Genomic DNA, 16,623 nt, shown 5'->3' with positions numbered 1-16,623 from the left:
CAGAGCGAGACTGCCTCAAAAACAAACAAACAAACAAAAATAGCCAGGCAGGGTGGCTCACGCCTGTAATCCCAACACTTTGGGAGGCAAAGATAGGAGGATCACTTGAGCCCAGGAGTTTGAGACCAGCTTGGTGTGCAAAAAAAAATTAAGCAATAAAAAAAGAAAATATTTCTCTAGTAGCCACAGTATAAAAAGGAAAAGGAGGTGAAATTAATTTTAATTACATCTGTTATTTAACTATATATATGCAAAGTATTATCTTTTTTTTTTTCCTCATAGAGATGAGGTCTCACTATGCTGCCCAGTCTGGTCTTGAACTCCTGGGCTAAAGCGATCCTCTTGCCTCAGCTTCCCAAAGCACTGGGATTATAGCCATGAGCCACTGCACCTGGCCCCAAAGTATTATCTTTTTAACATGCAATCAAGGTAAAAGAAAATTATTAGTGAGATCTTTTACATTTTTAAAACCACGTGTTCAATGTTCCGTGTGTATTTTTACACTCACAGCATATCTTAATTTGGATGCTACATTTTCACTGGAAATACCTGATCTGTAATTATGCTGCATAAAAACTAAAGTTGAAAAAGAAGATACACATAGCCAAGCTGTTTTGAGAACACTTAGCAGTTTTTCTGGAACTTAATGATGTATGTTTTTAAATTTTAAATTTAGGCAATTAACATTAAATAACATTAGCAATTCAATTCTTCAGTTGCACTAGCCATATTTCAAGTGCTCGATAACCACATGTGGCCAGTGGCTACCATGTTGGACAGCACAGTTCTACAGACACAGCATATGCAATTGTCCTGTAGCAGAAAGTAGTTTGACCAAGGAACTGAAAGAAAGCCAGTATAGCTGGAAGGTCTCGAGGGCAAATGAGTTCAGATGATTCTAGAAAGATTGCCTGGAGTTGGTCCTTTATTCTCAGAGCCAAAGGAGGCTGCTGAAGGGTTTTAAGCAGTAGGCCAAAACAAGTAGATTTGCATTTTGCAAAGATCACTTTGTCTGTAGCTTGAAAGACAGATTAGGGAGAGGTTGGTTAGGAGACTGTTGCTGTCATCTAGGTGAGAGATGTTGGAGATTTGAACTAGGGTGGAGGCAGTGGAAATGGAGAGAAGTGAGCAAAATTCAAAGGTATTTGGGGCATAAAGTTGACAGAGTTTGGTGATGCATTGGATGTGGAAGAGGGGAGAGACGGGGAGGGAGTTATCAAGGACGAAATCTCTGTTTCTGACTCAAACACCCAGAGAGATGACAGTGCTGTGTTCTGAGATGGGAAACCTGCGAGGAAGACCAGTTTGGGAGAAGAAGGAAGAATATAAATCTGGTTTCAACCACGTTGAGTTTGTAGCACCTCTGAGACATCCTGGTAAAGATGGTGAGCAGACATTGCTTAGACATAAACACAGGTTTAGTTGTACAGGCGGAGTTCAGGCTGGAATGTAAACGTGTACAGAAGGCAATCGAGGCTGTGGGTTTGGAAGAGGTCAACTGAAAAGACAGCACTGGGTGAAGAGAGGAGTCTGGACCCATCTCTAATATAAAGACCCTCTAAATATAAAGATCAGATCACAAAGGGTGAGTTAAAGAAGAAGCAAGCAAGACGAAACCCAGGGGAATATCAGGCCCCAGAAACTAGCAAGAAGGAGGGAGAGATCAAGCAAAAGAGGACTGGAAAGTGACCATCAGACTCAGCAACATGTGTGCCAACAGAAGCTTAGCAGCAGTGTTTGGGGAGGGTGATGGAAGCAGACAATTCCTTAGCTGTGAAAAAGAGGAAGAGAAATACGACAGGAGCTAGAAAGAAATATGAGTCAAGAGAGACCCTTTTTCTTTAGATGGGAAAGACTTGATGGTGTTTAAAACCTTCTGGGAGGGCTGCACTTAAGAGAAAGCAGTTGAGTACACAGGCAAAAGAAGGGGAAATCAGTAGTGGAAGGTTCCATTGGGAGGAATTGCTCTGCAGGAGCAAGGAGAGAGTGATGCAGGTGTGGGAAGGCTGGGAGGTGAGGAAAGTGGGGAATTTCATGTCTGTGCACCTGCAGGTCTTGTCCCTTTTACACCTGTGATCTTCACTGCCAGTCACAGACTGCCCACAGCCAACCCCAGCCCTTCTTCCCTCACTCTTTACCTTGTCTCCTCTCCTTGACCCTGGCTGTGTCTTTGCAAGTCTCTCTGTGTCATCCATCTTCCATCTCTGTGTTCTGTCTTTGCCCGTCTCTGCATCTCTAACTCTGTCTTCTCAGTCCCTCTTTTTGTCACCCTGACCTTCTCTGTTCCCACTTCAGCCTCTGACTCTATTTTTGTGCACCATTGATTCTCTTTGTCCTTCTGTTTCTCACTTCGGGGCATCAATCCTTAGTCCCAGTATGTCTTGGCTGTCTTTGGCTCTGATGTGTCCCTGACCCTTAGGCTCTTGCTACCCAAAGTGTGGCCATGGACCAGCAACCTTGGCCTAAAGAATCTGAATCTGCCTTGTAGGAAGATCCCTTAGGAAATTTGTGCAGATATTTAATAATTTGAGAAGCACTGTCATAAGCTTTCCTCTACACCAACATCAAAGCAGAAATTCAGAATCTTAGCAACATCAAAGAATGAGCTGAATCCTCCTGTATCTCCTGCCATCAACTCTGTGATGCTCTGAGCCATCCCGCTTCTCCACATCACATCTTTGAGCCACCTAAAGCTGCTCTTGAAGTCCTAGGCAGCTAAGACAAGGTACATAGTATGCGTTTCAGGAAGTCCTGAATCCACTGATGTACACCCCACACTTGAGCTTCTACATCTGCAGAATTACTGGCAAGATCGTCTGATACTGATACACTGGGTGCTTTCAGATGCGATCCCAGTACTTTCCAAAAAAACAATTAGCCCCACCTGGACCTACTCGTGTCTGTCTCACCCTGTCCTGTTTTGAGCTGGAGAGGGGTGTGTGTTTCAAAACCTGCTCACAACCCGAGAAGCAGCCCACCTGAGGAAGAGACCATAAGGGCTGAGAGCAGCCCGGAGTTGGTCCAGACATCACACCCTGTGCTTTTTAGGATGAGTGAGTGCTGGAGAGAGGGAATCTACGTCAAGATGTAGAGCTGCCTAACCCTATTTCCAGGTTTAGGCAACAACAGCACATGATTGTATGTGGTTGTTACGTGCCCACATTGTTATTTGGAAAATGTTAGCTTTTTCCTCTACAGGGCCACAGATTTGCCCAGACTAACACATTTCTGGCCACTGTATGCAGTTCCAGCTCTGGTATGTTTCAGATCAAATCTCCAGAGTGTAGATTTGTTTTCCATTTCAATATTTTGGGTGATGGGGTTGTGTTTTCTGGATTTGTTTACTTAAGTGGGGATTTTTTTTTCTTTCTGGTTTGTTTGGTTTGGTGTAGGAGGACTGAGAGGGAATTTAGGAAAAGGGTCAGCTTCTTGGGCTCTATTACAAGTCCCTGATGCAGGGCCAGCAACCCAGGTGCTGGCTTTTTGCGTCTCACTCCTCCAGCTGTGGTCCAGACAAGATTTAAATGGGCAACAGGTGGAAACCCAAGTGAACAGTGATAAGGTAGGAGGAAAACAATCAGAGAGAACAGGTTTCATTTTTAAGGACTAAATGGATTCATTGCAAAAGGGCTGGAATACTGTTTAGTACTGCCAGTAAAAGTGAGCCAGAACAAAAGCCTAGTTATAGGGGAGTAGAGAAGATCTGAAGATTCGGTGCCTCAGGGGTTGCTGAGACATGAGCATACCAGGGTTGGGTGCACCTGCTTTGGTGTGGCACACCTCCTGGCTCTCCCAAGAGAAAGCCAACACATGGGGAACAATAAACAGGTTTTGACTGGAGGCTTGGTTGAAGCTCCTTTAGCATCAATAATGTGAGGCCGGGCATGGTGGCTCATGCCTCTAATCCCAGCACTTTGGGAGGCTGAGGTAGGAGGACAGCTTGAGGCCAGGAGTTCAAGACCAGTCTGGGCAACATCCTGAGACCTTGTCCCTACAAAAAGAGAGAGAGACAGACCTGCACTAAATAGACCCTTGGGTGAGCTAGCATGGATGGGGACGGAGGGAGAGTTAGTAAATCTGGGCCCCTTCCTTTCTCTGTCACCGCTAGCCTACCAGGTTCTTGGTGACGAGAGACCCAGGCCAGTGGCTAGAGAAGGTGGCTTGGGTTCTGCCCCAGAGCCTTCCAGAAGTTAAGTAGGAAATTGCGAAACAGGGCTACATTTTGAAAGAGAAAGTATGTGAAAAATGGTTCCTCCCTCGCTTGTTCGCTCTCCCGGAGCTTGGTGCAGGGAGGTGGGTGAGATGGATTCCTGGCTGGACTCAATCTGGTGTGGGAAAGAGGCAGAGCTGAGGGGCCCCTCAGGCCAGGTCTCTGCAGCTGTCAGCCTTTGGTTATTGATCCTTGTTATTGGGATGCACTTTTTCCATCTGTCGAGCATCGGCCTGGTCCATGGAGAAGGCCAGCTCCTTCTTCTGGCTGAGTTTTGTCTCCTAAAAGGCCGGCTTCTGAGGGCTCCCTCTGCAACCCAATATGTACCATGGACTGCTGATTAAATACTTGGAATGTTTTCAGGGTGAGCCAGGCCTGTCCATAAAATGGGAGGCATTTTGGCAGTTCCAAGGCCCCTGGCACCCAGTCTTGGCCCCGGCCTGGCTGTCTTCTTCAAGGAGCTGCGGTGGGCCTCCCGCCAGAATGCTTCCCTGGGAAACATCGAAGTGAGTTAAAGTCAACAATGAGTTCATCTCCAAAAGGAATAAACTGGCAGCCTTCAGGGCAGGAGAACAGAAGCAGGGGGTGGGGGAGGGACAGGGACTCGGGGGCAGAGGAGGGGGATAGGTGATGCTGTAACAGCCAGATCAGATCCAAGCCTGTCAAATGAGCTGGCAGCGCAAGGAACAAAGAGAGGTGCTTTCCTGGGCCAGTTCTGGAAGCCTCGCTTGGCAAAGGTGTGACGATGAGGGTGTCACAATCCCAGGGACCATGGAAAGTATTCTCCTAAGGATTTGGAGCTGGAGCAGGACACTGAGATGGAAAGAGGCTGTGGCAGTTGGGTGGGTGGGGCAGTGAGCTGTGGCCCTGCTGACCCAAGCCTGCCCCGTGGGGATGTGAGGATGGCCATTCAGGCAGTTGAACTCCACTGTCTCATCTTGGAGGACTTGAAGAGGGAGGACTCGATGCTGAGGCCAAGTGACTAGCAGGCTCACCATGACAGAACCCAACATTTTAATCTAATCGTTGTTCCCATCAGATTTATCTCTGAGGGCTTTACATGTGGATGATGGTTCCTGATTTGAGCCAGTGTCTTGCTGCTACACTCTTCGCTGCCTGGGGCACGAGGAAACCACACCCTAAAGGGTATTGGACTGCCCTTGGCACACTTGGGCCTCAGGATCCAATGGCATGGCAAGCTCAAAGTGAGCACTGCCCTGGGATGGGCCTGAAGCTGGAGCCACCTCTTTGTGGGCCCCAGAGTAGAATCCCAGCCTACCCAGCTACTTCCAGGCCTGGGCTCAGCATGGAGGAGGGCAGCAGTACCTCCCTACTTTGGGCAGAAAAGTCTGATAAAAAGCTGCCTGCTCCAGGTTGAGATACACATAACCCATCTGGCTCAGACTTTGGATACGCCCCAGGGGCTCACGGACTCTGGCAACAATTGCCTTGAATATATACTTGGCCTTTCTCCCAAGGGCAGGACCACTGCCGATAGACTGTGCTTGATTTCTCTCATGCCCGCACATTCATTCTCACAAGGTATTTTATTGTACGAGGTATTTGCCTACCACGCATAGTTACAATTCTTTTCCCACCACCAAACCAACAAAACGTCCACAGACATTGCATCTCAATTTCTCACAAACACATTTTCATCGCATTCCCATGGTTTACCCTTCTGTTTCCTCTTTTTTTTTTCTCCCACTTTTTTCAAACCTGTTTCACCCTCCTGATCCTCCTGATCCGTCTCCATGCTGGCTGACTGGCTTCTCTGCTCTCCCAGACGGCCTGTAGCACCGCATCCACCGCTCTCCTTTGTCAACCTTTTTTTGCTTTCCTTTGGCTGTATGGCCACAGGTTCTTCACAGCCATGGCTTGCCCAGTCCATATTTCTCCTGTATATTTGACCAATTGCATTTGTCTTTTGGTATCATAGGCTAGATGTTTGTTGAGTGAATGAATGGACCAATCCCTCTTGGACGGGAATGTTCTTATATTATCCCTGGAGATGATAGTTGTTGATGGTGCTTACTCCTTTTTCCTTCTAGAAGGAAAAATGAGGCCAGCATCAAAGCTCAGTGGGGCATCAGGCCAAAAGCAAAGCAATCTTGATCTTTCTGTCATTTGGCCACAACTGTTGATGGCAACCCAGATTTCCAGGCCCATCTCCTGGCACTCCCATCCCCTGCCCCATCTAGTCTTCTACTCAGAATTACTCACTGGTGCCCAGTAAAAATACACTTTCAAGTTCCCATGCCTTTGTCTATGCTGTTCTCTCCCCCCAAAATGTGTTTCTCCCTGCTTTCATCTGCAGACCTTCTACTCATATTTCTTACCCTGATGGAATTACCCTTCCTCTGTGAAGGAGGCCCCTCCCCAGTAGCTGCTCCTCCTATATGTTTCTACGGACTATTTCACCTTTATGACATCCATGTCCGCATCCCACGGCCTAAGATCAGCTCCTGAGAGCAGAGACTGTGCGATGTATTATTGCATTCCTGTTCTTTCCCAAGTCTCTTGAGGCTGTGGGTATAGTTGGAAATACTCTCATAGCACTTACACTATGTGCATACATGTAGCGCTTACAGCACTACACATTGACACAGTGCTTATACTATTCTAAGCCTTTTACTTGCATTGCTTCATTTAATCCTCAACACAGCCCTGTGAGGTGGATACCATTATTAGGCCCATTTTACAGATGAGGAAACTGAGACACAAAGAGGTGAAAGGATGTGACCAAGGACACACAGCTAATAAATAGTGAGGTCAGAACTCGACCCCAGGTAGTCTGGCTCAGCTACCACTTAGCTATGTGAAAACTTGCATTTTCCATGTGCTTTTCCATAACTTGATACCATGATATGCAGCCTGGTGAGTGTCTCATTTATTGGCAGGAGGGGATTCTGAGGGTTGGATCATATATGCTTATAAATAACACTATAGGGCCTGCAAGGACATCCACCCGTCCCTGCCTCACCTCTTGAGCCCCTCATCAGCATGCATTGCTCACAAAGCTATTCAAGACCACCTGCCAGTGTGTGCCCCTGTGCCATGCTGCAGGGGCTGCCTCCAACACGCCTGAAGCTGCCTGCACTTGGTGTAGCCCCTAAAGACCATGGTGCACCAGAACCATGCCGGGCAAGTGGACCATCTCCTCTACTTTCTGTTGTGCTTTGCTTCAAGGTTACCAAAGTTGCTTTCACAAAGACCATGGACAAAGGAGCAGTTTGGATTTCTGCCTGAAGTTCCCTTCAGGCAGAAAAAAAATCCTGGGGCTCACCTAGGAGACTGACAGATCAGTGCTGCTCCCCTGAGACTTGCTTTTGTCCTCTAACACCAGCTCTCTCCCCATGAATTTTAAACCGCTGCAGAGAGCCCCCTGCTGGTCCATGAAAGTATCAGCTACATGAGGTATGGAGTGGACCCCTCGTTTGAATCCCCAGGGCAGAAAAAATGAAATATACCTCTACAGTGGGATGGGCAATGTTCACTCTCAGAGAGCAATGGCAAATAGATAGTCAGTGAATGGTCAATTCCCTGTCTCTTCAATGATCACAGCACACACTAGTGCCCTAGCACAGGCGGTTGTAGGCAAGTGTTTTCTGTAAAGGGCCAGGTAGTAAATATTTTAGGCTTCACAGGCCTTTTGTGGTCTGTCGTGTCTACTCATCTCTGCCTTTGTAGTGCAAAAGCAGCCATAGACCATATGTAAACAAATGGTGTGGCTGTGAACCAATAAAACTTTATGAACCCAGAAGTTTGAATTTCATATAATTTTCACATGTTACAAAATATTATTCTTATTTTGAATTTGTTCAGCCATTTAAAAACATAAAGACCATTCTTAGCTTGTGGGCCACATAAAAACAGCAACTGGTGGGATTTGGCCTGTGGGCTGTAATTTGCCTACCCCTGCACTCGGAGATAAGCTACTTCGTTTGGTTCATGCCTTTTCTTGATGTAGGAGAGTGGGGAGGACACAGCAAAACCTGAGTCCCCAGGTCCTGGGCACAGTGACTGGGCATCTTGGGGATTTGCCCAGCTCTAGCTAGAAGCAAAACTGACAACTTTAAAGTCTCTCACATAGACTTTTAAAGCATCTAGAAGGGGCTGGGTGCAGTGATTCATGCGTGTAATCCCAGCACTTTGGGAAGCTGAGGCGGATGGATCATTTGAGGTCAGGAGTTTGAGACCAGCCTGGCCAACATGACAAAACCCTGTCACTACTGAAAATATAAAACTCGTCTGGGCATGGTGAGCCAAGATTGTACCACTGTGCTCCAGCCTGGATGACAGAGTGAGACTCCATCTCAAAACAAACAAACAAACAAACAAACAAACAAAACCATCTAGAAGGTTCCTCCAACCTGGGTTGCACAGTGGGTAGGAAGGATTGCTTTTCCCAAAGATGAGGAAGTGGTAGACTTATCTTTTTCTAATCGGGGTTCTAAAGAAGGAAACATAGCTAAAGGTTTTGACTAGTTCTTCCTCTGCTGCTTGAGAAGATATTCACCCTGACTTTCTTCCATACCTTTGCCTGAATCTCTATTTTAGAAATAAGATTTTGTTCCTAGTCTAGACTAAACCAGACAGAAGAGCAAGAGGGATGGAGGAGGTCAAGGAAAATCTCAGTGTCTTTCTGGGCAGAGGATGCCCTTAGGGCAAGACTGACCATCTGACAGACAGAGCTCCACTGATTTGTTGGTTTTAGACGGGAAGTTAACTTTTCAGATTCTTCAACGTGACGTTATTCCACTGGAAACAAACCAAGGGACCTGGATAAAATTTTTAAAAAGTGTTTTCTTAAAGAAAAAGGAGGGAGGTGGGCAGGAGACAAGGGGGTAAAGAATTACACAAAGATTTGGTCTAACGGCTTCAAAATCAAAAGGATCCCAGGACAGATAGATATCAAGTGTAATAGGAAACACACTGATCCTGGGGAGATGACTTAATATAGGCCCTCCAACCTCCTCAGAGCTTAAACAATTATCTACAATTTGGAATTATATTTTAAATTCCCACATCAGTGTGTGTTCTGGATCCACTTCTCAGGACACAGCCAGCAGTCTTGAGTTATCTAAACCACGCTGAAAATTAGAGGCCATTAATCGTATCTCATAAAAGGGCTTCTCAGATTTTCTTGCGCAGAATATGCCGAAGACCACAAGGGATTTTGTGATAGGAAGGAGTAAAATGCTTCTAGTTATTTTTCCAAAGCTTAATCTGGGGATCTTTTTGAAGAGCTCCTACCCAGCAGTGAGATGCATGCCAAGACTAATACAGACTGTTTTTCCCACTTAGAAGTGGTGACCATAAAGATAAGTTTCTCGGGGTTCCCAGAGGTGAGTCACCTAGCCATTTTTACAACTAGCAAGCCCACCAGTTTGCTATATCCTTGTCCAAGAATTTCCCAGGTATCCTAGACTGAAAACTGAGGGTAACTTGGCCTATGAAGCTCCAAGTTAATACACTTTACTTTTCTTCTTCTTATTATTTATTTATTTGTAGCAGAGTCTCACTGTGTCGCCCAGGCTGGTGTGCACTGGTGTAAATCTTGGCTCACTGCAACCTCTGCCTCTCGGGCTCAAGCAATTCTTGTGCCTCAGCCTCCCTAGTAGCTGGGATTACAGGCGTGCACCAACACGCCCAGTTAATTTTTGTATTTTTAGTAGAGACAGGGTTTCACCATGTTGGCTAGACCGATCTCGAACTCCTGACCTCAGATGATCTGCCTTCCTTGGCCTCCCAAAGTGCTGAGATTACAGGCATGAGCCACCACGCCCGGCCGAACTTTACTTTTCTTATACTTGAATTTGCTTGTAAAACTGTTGAGGTTGTATAACCAAGGACTCACTTTTTTGTTTTCTATCAATGAAACAAAACAACAAAACCCTGTAGATATATATTCTGAGCCTTTCTCTGTTCTTCCAGAGTCCCAGAACCTAGCACTTGGGGACTAGGACTGTTTCATATTGGGCAGCGGTCATTCCAGGGGCCCAACTCTTGGCCTCAGCAGGCAGGGGTCAATGCATCATGGACTTGCCAGAGGAGAGACACAAGAGGCCTGAAAAGAGCAGCTTCTGCTAGCAGTTCAATTGGGAAGTATAACCCAACAAGCTGACACTAATTAAGAGCTAATGGCCTTACAATGGAGCGTTGCCAAAGGGTAACCCTCCAGCTGCAGCATAAATATCAAGGCATTTGGGGCAGAGCCAAGACATATATTTTCAGAGTACATTAGACACTGCAGCAGCCTTCCTCACCCTGGCTCTGCTAAGAACAAGATGATTTAAGATAGGTAGGAAAGAAGCTGAATCTTCCAGGGCTGCCTTCTGGTCACCTGGCCAGAAAGCCTCCGAGTGACTCTTGGAAAACACTTCACTTTTGTATATACAAAAATCACTTGAGGAGCTTGCCAAAATGTAGATTCTCTTGACCCCACCCCCAAGATGGTCTGATTTTGGAAGCTCTCCGATAAAACCCAGGAATCTGCATTTTTATTTTATTTTATTTTTGAGACAGGATCTCACTCTGTCGCCCATGCTGGAGTGCAGTGGCGCAATCTCACTGCAGCCTCCACTTCCCAGGCTCAAGCGATTCTCCACCCTCAGCCTCCCAAGTACCTGGGACTACAGGTTTGAGCCACTACGCCTGGCTAATTTTTGCATGTTTTGTAGAAACAAGGTTTTGCCATGTCACCCAGGCTGGTCTCAAACTCCTGAGCTCAAGCGATCCACTTGCTTCTGCTTCCCAAAGTGCTGGGATTCCAGGGATGAGCCACCACGCCCAGCATTTTAAAACAAATCCCCCAAGTGATTCTGATGCTTGTTCTCAGACCACACTTTGAAAAATGCTGCTTTAGAAGCTGCTGCTATTTGCCCATTAGACCCCAATGACAAACTTTTTACAGAATGAAGATAAAAGTGAGGTCAGGGCCGGGCGCAGTGGCTCATGCCTATAATCCCAGCACTTTGGGAGACTGAGGCAAGGGGATCACCTGAGGTCAGGAGTTCAAGACCAGCCTGGCCAACATGGTGAAACCCCGCCTCTACTAAAAATACAAAAATTAGCTGGGTGTCCTGGCGGGTGCCTGCAATCCCAGCTACTCAGGAGGATGAGGCAGGAGAATTGCTTGAACCAAGGAGGCAGAGGTTGCAGTGAGCTGAGATCGCGCCATTACACTCCAGCCTGGGTGACAGAGCAAGACTCTGTCTGAAAAAAAAAAAAAAAAAAAGTAAGGTCAGGATTGTCTGCTTCCTGTGAAGACACCAGTCCAGAACATGGTATTTCCAGCCAGTCTCCATTAAGGTCTTCTCATTCACACAAACCTGTGGTTACCAGGAGCAAGATTTGAGGGGATAAGTAGCTAATCCTGGATTTTGAGAAAAACAGAAAGCATCCCTGGCCAGTGCAGTGGCTCACGCCTGTAATCCCAGCACTTTGGGAGGCCAATGTGGGCAGATCTTGAGGTCAGGAAATCGAGACCAGCCTGGCCAACGTGGTGAAACCCCATCTCTACTAAAAATGCAAAAATTAGCCAGGCGTGGTGGCACGTGCCTGTAATTCCAGCTACTCAGGAGGCTGAGGCATGAGAATTGCTTGAACCTGGGAGGCAGAGTTTGCAGTGAGCTGAGATCACGCCACTGCACTCCAGCCTGGTGACAGAGCAAGACTCCATCTCAAAAAAAAAAAAAAAAAAAAAAAAAAGCATCCCATCTGCATGATGTGTACCATGTCCGTGATGCTTCCATATACCGTAACTCATATGATCTTATTGCAGTCTTTCAGGGTAGTTAAGTTATTGCATCTGTTTTAAAGCTGAGGAACTGTAGACCTGGAGGTGTATCTTGCCTTTGCTGGTCGGCATGACATCAGAAAAGAGAGTGAAAAATAGTCACTGCATTACAATGCAGCAAGCAGGGCAGGCAAATCAAACCAGTAACTTAAGCTTGACCTACCTTGATCAGGCTTTTTATCTGCTGGTAGAATTGACGTTGGTTGTCGAGATTGGCAAATATTGTTGTAAAAGGATTGATGGGTCAGATTATAAAAATAGATGGAAAGTTTGTACCATAAATGCAAGCAGAGTATGAGAACAGGAGAGAAACAACCCACCATATCATCTGGGAAAATGAAACTCCTTGGCAAGACTTCACAACAGCCTGATTCAAAATTTCATAATGAAATTATGTCTCTGATCAAAGCCTGAATGAGCTCATAGGCTGATTTTTGCCATCCGTGTTTATTCTGGTTTGCACCAACTTGAGGCATCAGAAACACATTAACTGAATCTTCTCTCTGGGAGGAGGCTATTGTACCCTTGTTTTGGGGATCAGAGGGACAGTGTGGGGTGGAAGGGGGCATCTTCACTGAGCATGACGTTTTTTTCCAAATAGCTCTCAGAGCTTCCCTAACACAAGTCAAGGTCAGGGCCTTCCCAGCAGAATTGCATTTAATCTCATGATACTTGCCCTTGGGGCAATGAAAGCGAAGCTCAAGGGACAGAAGGTATTTCCAGCTCTTGCCTATGACATGGTCTGCTTTTGCTCTAAAAAGAATGTTTCGGGGTTTGTTTCAAACTCAGAGAAATAAAGACTCAATCATTCCCTGCTCAATTAGAATACCTCACTTTATAACAAGTTGTTCGTTTTTATGAAATGAGCTACACTGCATGTATCCACCCTTCCTCTTGCCTAACCATCTTTTTTCTGGCCTATCCAGAGGGTACAAAGATGGCCACTTCCTGACAATTTGAGGTACCAAAAAAGAGACAGGGGCCAGGCGTGGTGGCTCACACATGTAATCCCAGCACTTTGGGAGGCCGAGGCGGGTGGATCACCTGAGGTCAGGAGTCTGAGACCAGCAAAGCTCGAGGGACAGAAGGTATTTCTGTCCTGGCCAATGTGGCGAAACCCTGTCTCTACTGAAAATACAAAACTTAGCTGGGCGTGGTACTGTGTGCCTGTAATCCCAGCTACTTGGGAGGCTGAGGCAGGAGAATTCTTTGAACCCAGGAGGCGGAGGTTGCAGTGAGCCGAGATCGTGCCACTGCACTCCAGCCTGGGCGACAAGAGCGAGACTCTGTCTCAAAAAACAAAAACAAAAACAAAAAAATAAAAAAATGTTAAAAAGAGGGCTTCTTGGTTGAAACACTGGCATTTAGAAACTTTATTTTGGCTAGTAGAAACAGAAATCACTGGGTCTTAATGCCTTCCTTCACTCTCAAGGCAAGAGACATTCCCATCTACTCATTCTTTCATTTAATGAATATTTTTTGAGTCCTTTGTTTCAGGTGCTATTCAAGTCTTAAAGACACAGCAGTGAACAAATTTACAAGGTCCCTGCTTTCAAGAAGCTTACATTCTAGTTTGAGGGAAGCAGCCAATAAACTGGTAAAAAAAAAAAAAAATTCAACTAGTGATAAATGCCATGAAATAAATAAAACAGAATACTGTAACAGAGTAACTATGAAAGGGTGAAAGGTGGCTGATTTAGACAAATTAGACAGGAAAGAGTTCTCACAGTATGAAGGGTCACCAGATAAAATACAGAACGTACAGTTACATTTGAATTTCAGGCAAACGACGAATACTTTTTTAGTGTAAGTATTTTCCAGGCACTATTGGAGGTGTACTAAAGAAATGTATTCCTTTTTTTCCGCTGAAATTCTAATTTAATTTGGAGTCCTGTATTTCTATTTGCTAATTCTTGCAGGCCTACCAATAGGTGATATTTGAGCTGAGGATTGAATGACCAACTATGCAAAGATTCTGGGAAAGAGTGATTCAGGCAGAGAGAATATCCAGCGTAAATGTCAGAATAACCAGAGGGAGGGAGGTACACATGAGATCAGATAAACAGGTAGGCGCCAGATCACAGAGTCCTGTAGGGATGGCAAAAAGTTTGAATCAATCTCTGTCTCTCTCTGTTTCTCCCTTCCCCCTTCCCCTACCTGTCATTCTAAGAGTAATGATAAGCTGCTGGAATTGTAAGGAAGAGGATGACACCTTCTAATGGATATTTGGCTGCTGTGTGGTCGGCAACTTTTGGAAGGATTTAGAAGACAAATTCAGAAGACAAACTTAAGCTTGTGCCATTGGCCTGGGAAGAGGCTTCTTTATTTGGAGGTGGACCCAACTGGGAGCTCTGGGCCACGCGTTCAGGGTATCTACGCGGTTGCTATGGAGGGGCAGCTTGGCGGTTGCTAGGGCTGGAGCGGGCTGGGGCTCCACGCAGGGCGACGCCTAGGTGGCTAGGGCGGGGGAGGAGCCAGGCCGGTGGTGGCGCGCGCCGCGCGTTCACAGGAAGTCGCTCTGGGGCAGGGAGGGGCGCGAGCGGAAGTGACGTAGGTCGTGCACACGTGGTCCGGCGTGGTTCACGCGGGTCACTTCGGCCGGGCTTGGGTAGTTCTAAGTTTGTTTCCCCACGTAAGCCGGACCTCGCACTCCGGTCCCGGTCTCATCGCCAAGATGGTGAAGCCCAAGTACAAAGGACGGAGCACCATCAACCCGTCCAAGGCCAGCACAAACCCGGGTACAGGCGGCAGGGCTGATCGAGGGTGGAGCTTGGAGGAAGTATAGGGAAGGGCTCCAAGGAGGACTGGGAGGGGAAGGAGGGTTACTTGGGTGGCATTGCTTAGAATGACTACTAGCGGGGTGGCTGTTGGGGATGAAAAGGGAAAAAGGAAAGCAATATTTGTGGTGGTTTCTTCTTAGGGGGGCACTGAGGAGGGCTGATATTGCACGTCTGGCAGGCCAAAGTGTAGTCAGCTGGTCTAAAGTCAGGGGAAGTGAACACTCAGGCTGGCAGCCTCGGGTCCTCTCCAGTTGAGAGATGCAGAGAAAGTCAGCTTGAAAATGGGTAATCGGGCCTTTTACATGTGATCATACTTGCCAGCCACCTTAACTTTGACCTTTAAAATGAGAAAGGGATTGTAGTTTTTGCCCTTGGAATTATTCTATCTGGTAAAGTGCTTAGAGAACCCTACAAAGAAGTCAATATGATCATTGCAGTAAGGCTGTTTTGGAGATGTGTATAAGTTTTGGCGAGGTTCCACCTGTAGGATTTAACAAGACATCCTGTGGGAGAGTTCTTTCCATTCAAGTTTAATTAATAAAACTTTGTTTTAAAATATGGTTTAGAATTTTTGACAACTTTAATGCCTGTTGAATGTTTACTCCGGATTGATAATAAATTATTCACTTTGCACAAACTGGAATCTCAGAATGTTAGACCCCAAAAGTCCCTTAGAGATTATGATTTTACAGGTGAAGAGACTAAATCAAAATGCAGGAAGTGGCTTGTCATAATTGCAACAGTTAGTGAATAGTAGTAGAGCCGCCAGTCTCTACTGTTAGAGAGTAGGAGAGCCAATGGGCTGTGGTTTCAGCCTGTCTTCTACTGCATCACTTCAGGACCAGACAGGTGATTTAAAGGGCTCCCAGCCGGGTGTGGGCTCACGCCTGTAATCCCAGCACTTTGAGAGGCCGAGGCGGGAGGATCACCTGAGGTCGGGAGTTCCAGACCAGCCTGACCAACATGGTGAAACCCCCTCTCTACAAAAAATAGAAAAATTAGCCGGGCATGATGGCAGATGCCTGTAATCCCAGCTACTCCGGAGGCTGAGGCGGGAGAATCGCATGAACCGGGGAGGCAGAAGTTGTAGTGGACTGAGATCGCAACACTGCACTCCAACCTGGGTGAAAGAGTAAGACTCCGTTTCGGGAAGAATAAATAAATAAATAAATAAATGGCTCCCCAAATGAGAAGCTAGGCTAGTATTACCCTGCTCGTTGGTTCTTCTCTTTCTCTTTGAGATGTAAGGCAAGAATTGCTGTGTTGATTAAACAAAAATCAAACATTAAGAAACTGGAACACATATATATCAAAATTATAGTCTCCATGGTGCCTTGCATGGAGGAGGCACTCAATATTTGTTAAACGGAGGCATAGAGGTAGGTATCTTCGTGGTTAAGACCATAGATGGTGATAAAATGCTCGTGTTCAAATTCTGGCACTGCCATTTAGTAACGGTTTGACCTTGGGCAAGGTGTCTGACCACTGTGCCTCAGTTTCTCACTCTGCAGCATGGGGATAATATATCTATAGGATTATTGTATGGATTAAATGAGATGATGCCTATAATGTGGATAGCCATCATAAGTGCTCAAAAATACTAGCTATTCTTCTTCTCAAATACAATCCTATCAAAGATCAAAGGTTGGGTCAGCTTTGTCATACCATATAGCTTCAAGTAATAATTATTGGAACAACATGGAGAAAGAGATTTTTGTGGTTGGTGGTTTCTTACCTAATTTGGGTGAACTACTTGTTGCATTTTAAGCAATGACTTGTTGGTTATACTGATTGGTTATCAAATAGGGCACTGTGTACTTCTGCCTTTTGTA

The 16,623-nt window shown here is 46.0% G+C and overlaps 1 protein-coding gene across 1 annotated transcript in view; it reads left to right on the top strand.

Moving 5' to 3' along the window:
* The first annotated feature begins 14,522 nt into the window (after positions 1–14,522).
* The window catches only part of GNL2 (G protein nucleolar 2), a 30,209-nt gene continuing 28,108 nt past the window's right edge, over positions 14,523–16,623 (top strand). Inside the window, exon 1 of the mRNA XM_010352671.2 lies at positions 14,523–14,749. Coding sequence (XP_010350973.2) covers positions 14,686–14,749 — 64 coding nt within the window. The 5' untranslated portion in view covers positions 14,523–14,685. The remainder of the gene's footprint in view (positions 14,750–16,623) is intronic.

This window comes from Rhinopithecus roxellana, chromosome 12 (assembly GCF_007565055.1).
Source record: "Rhinopithecus roxellana isolate Shanxi Qingling chromosome 12, ASM756505v1, whole genome shotgun sequence".
Taxonomy (NCBI): Eukaryota; Metazoa; Chordata; class Mammalia; order Primates; family Cercopithecidae; genus Rhinopithecus; species Rhinopithecus roxellana.
This window is presented reverse-complemented; position numbering and strand designations above follow the sequence as displayed.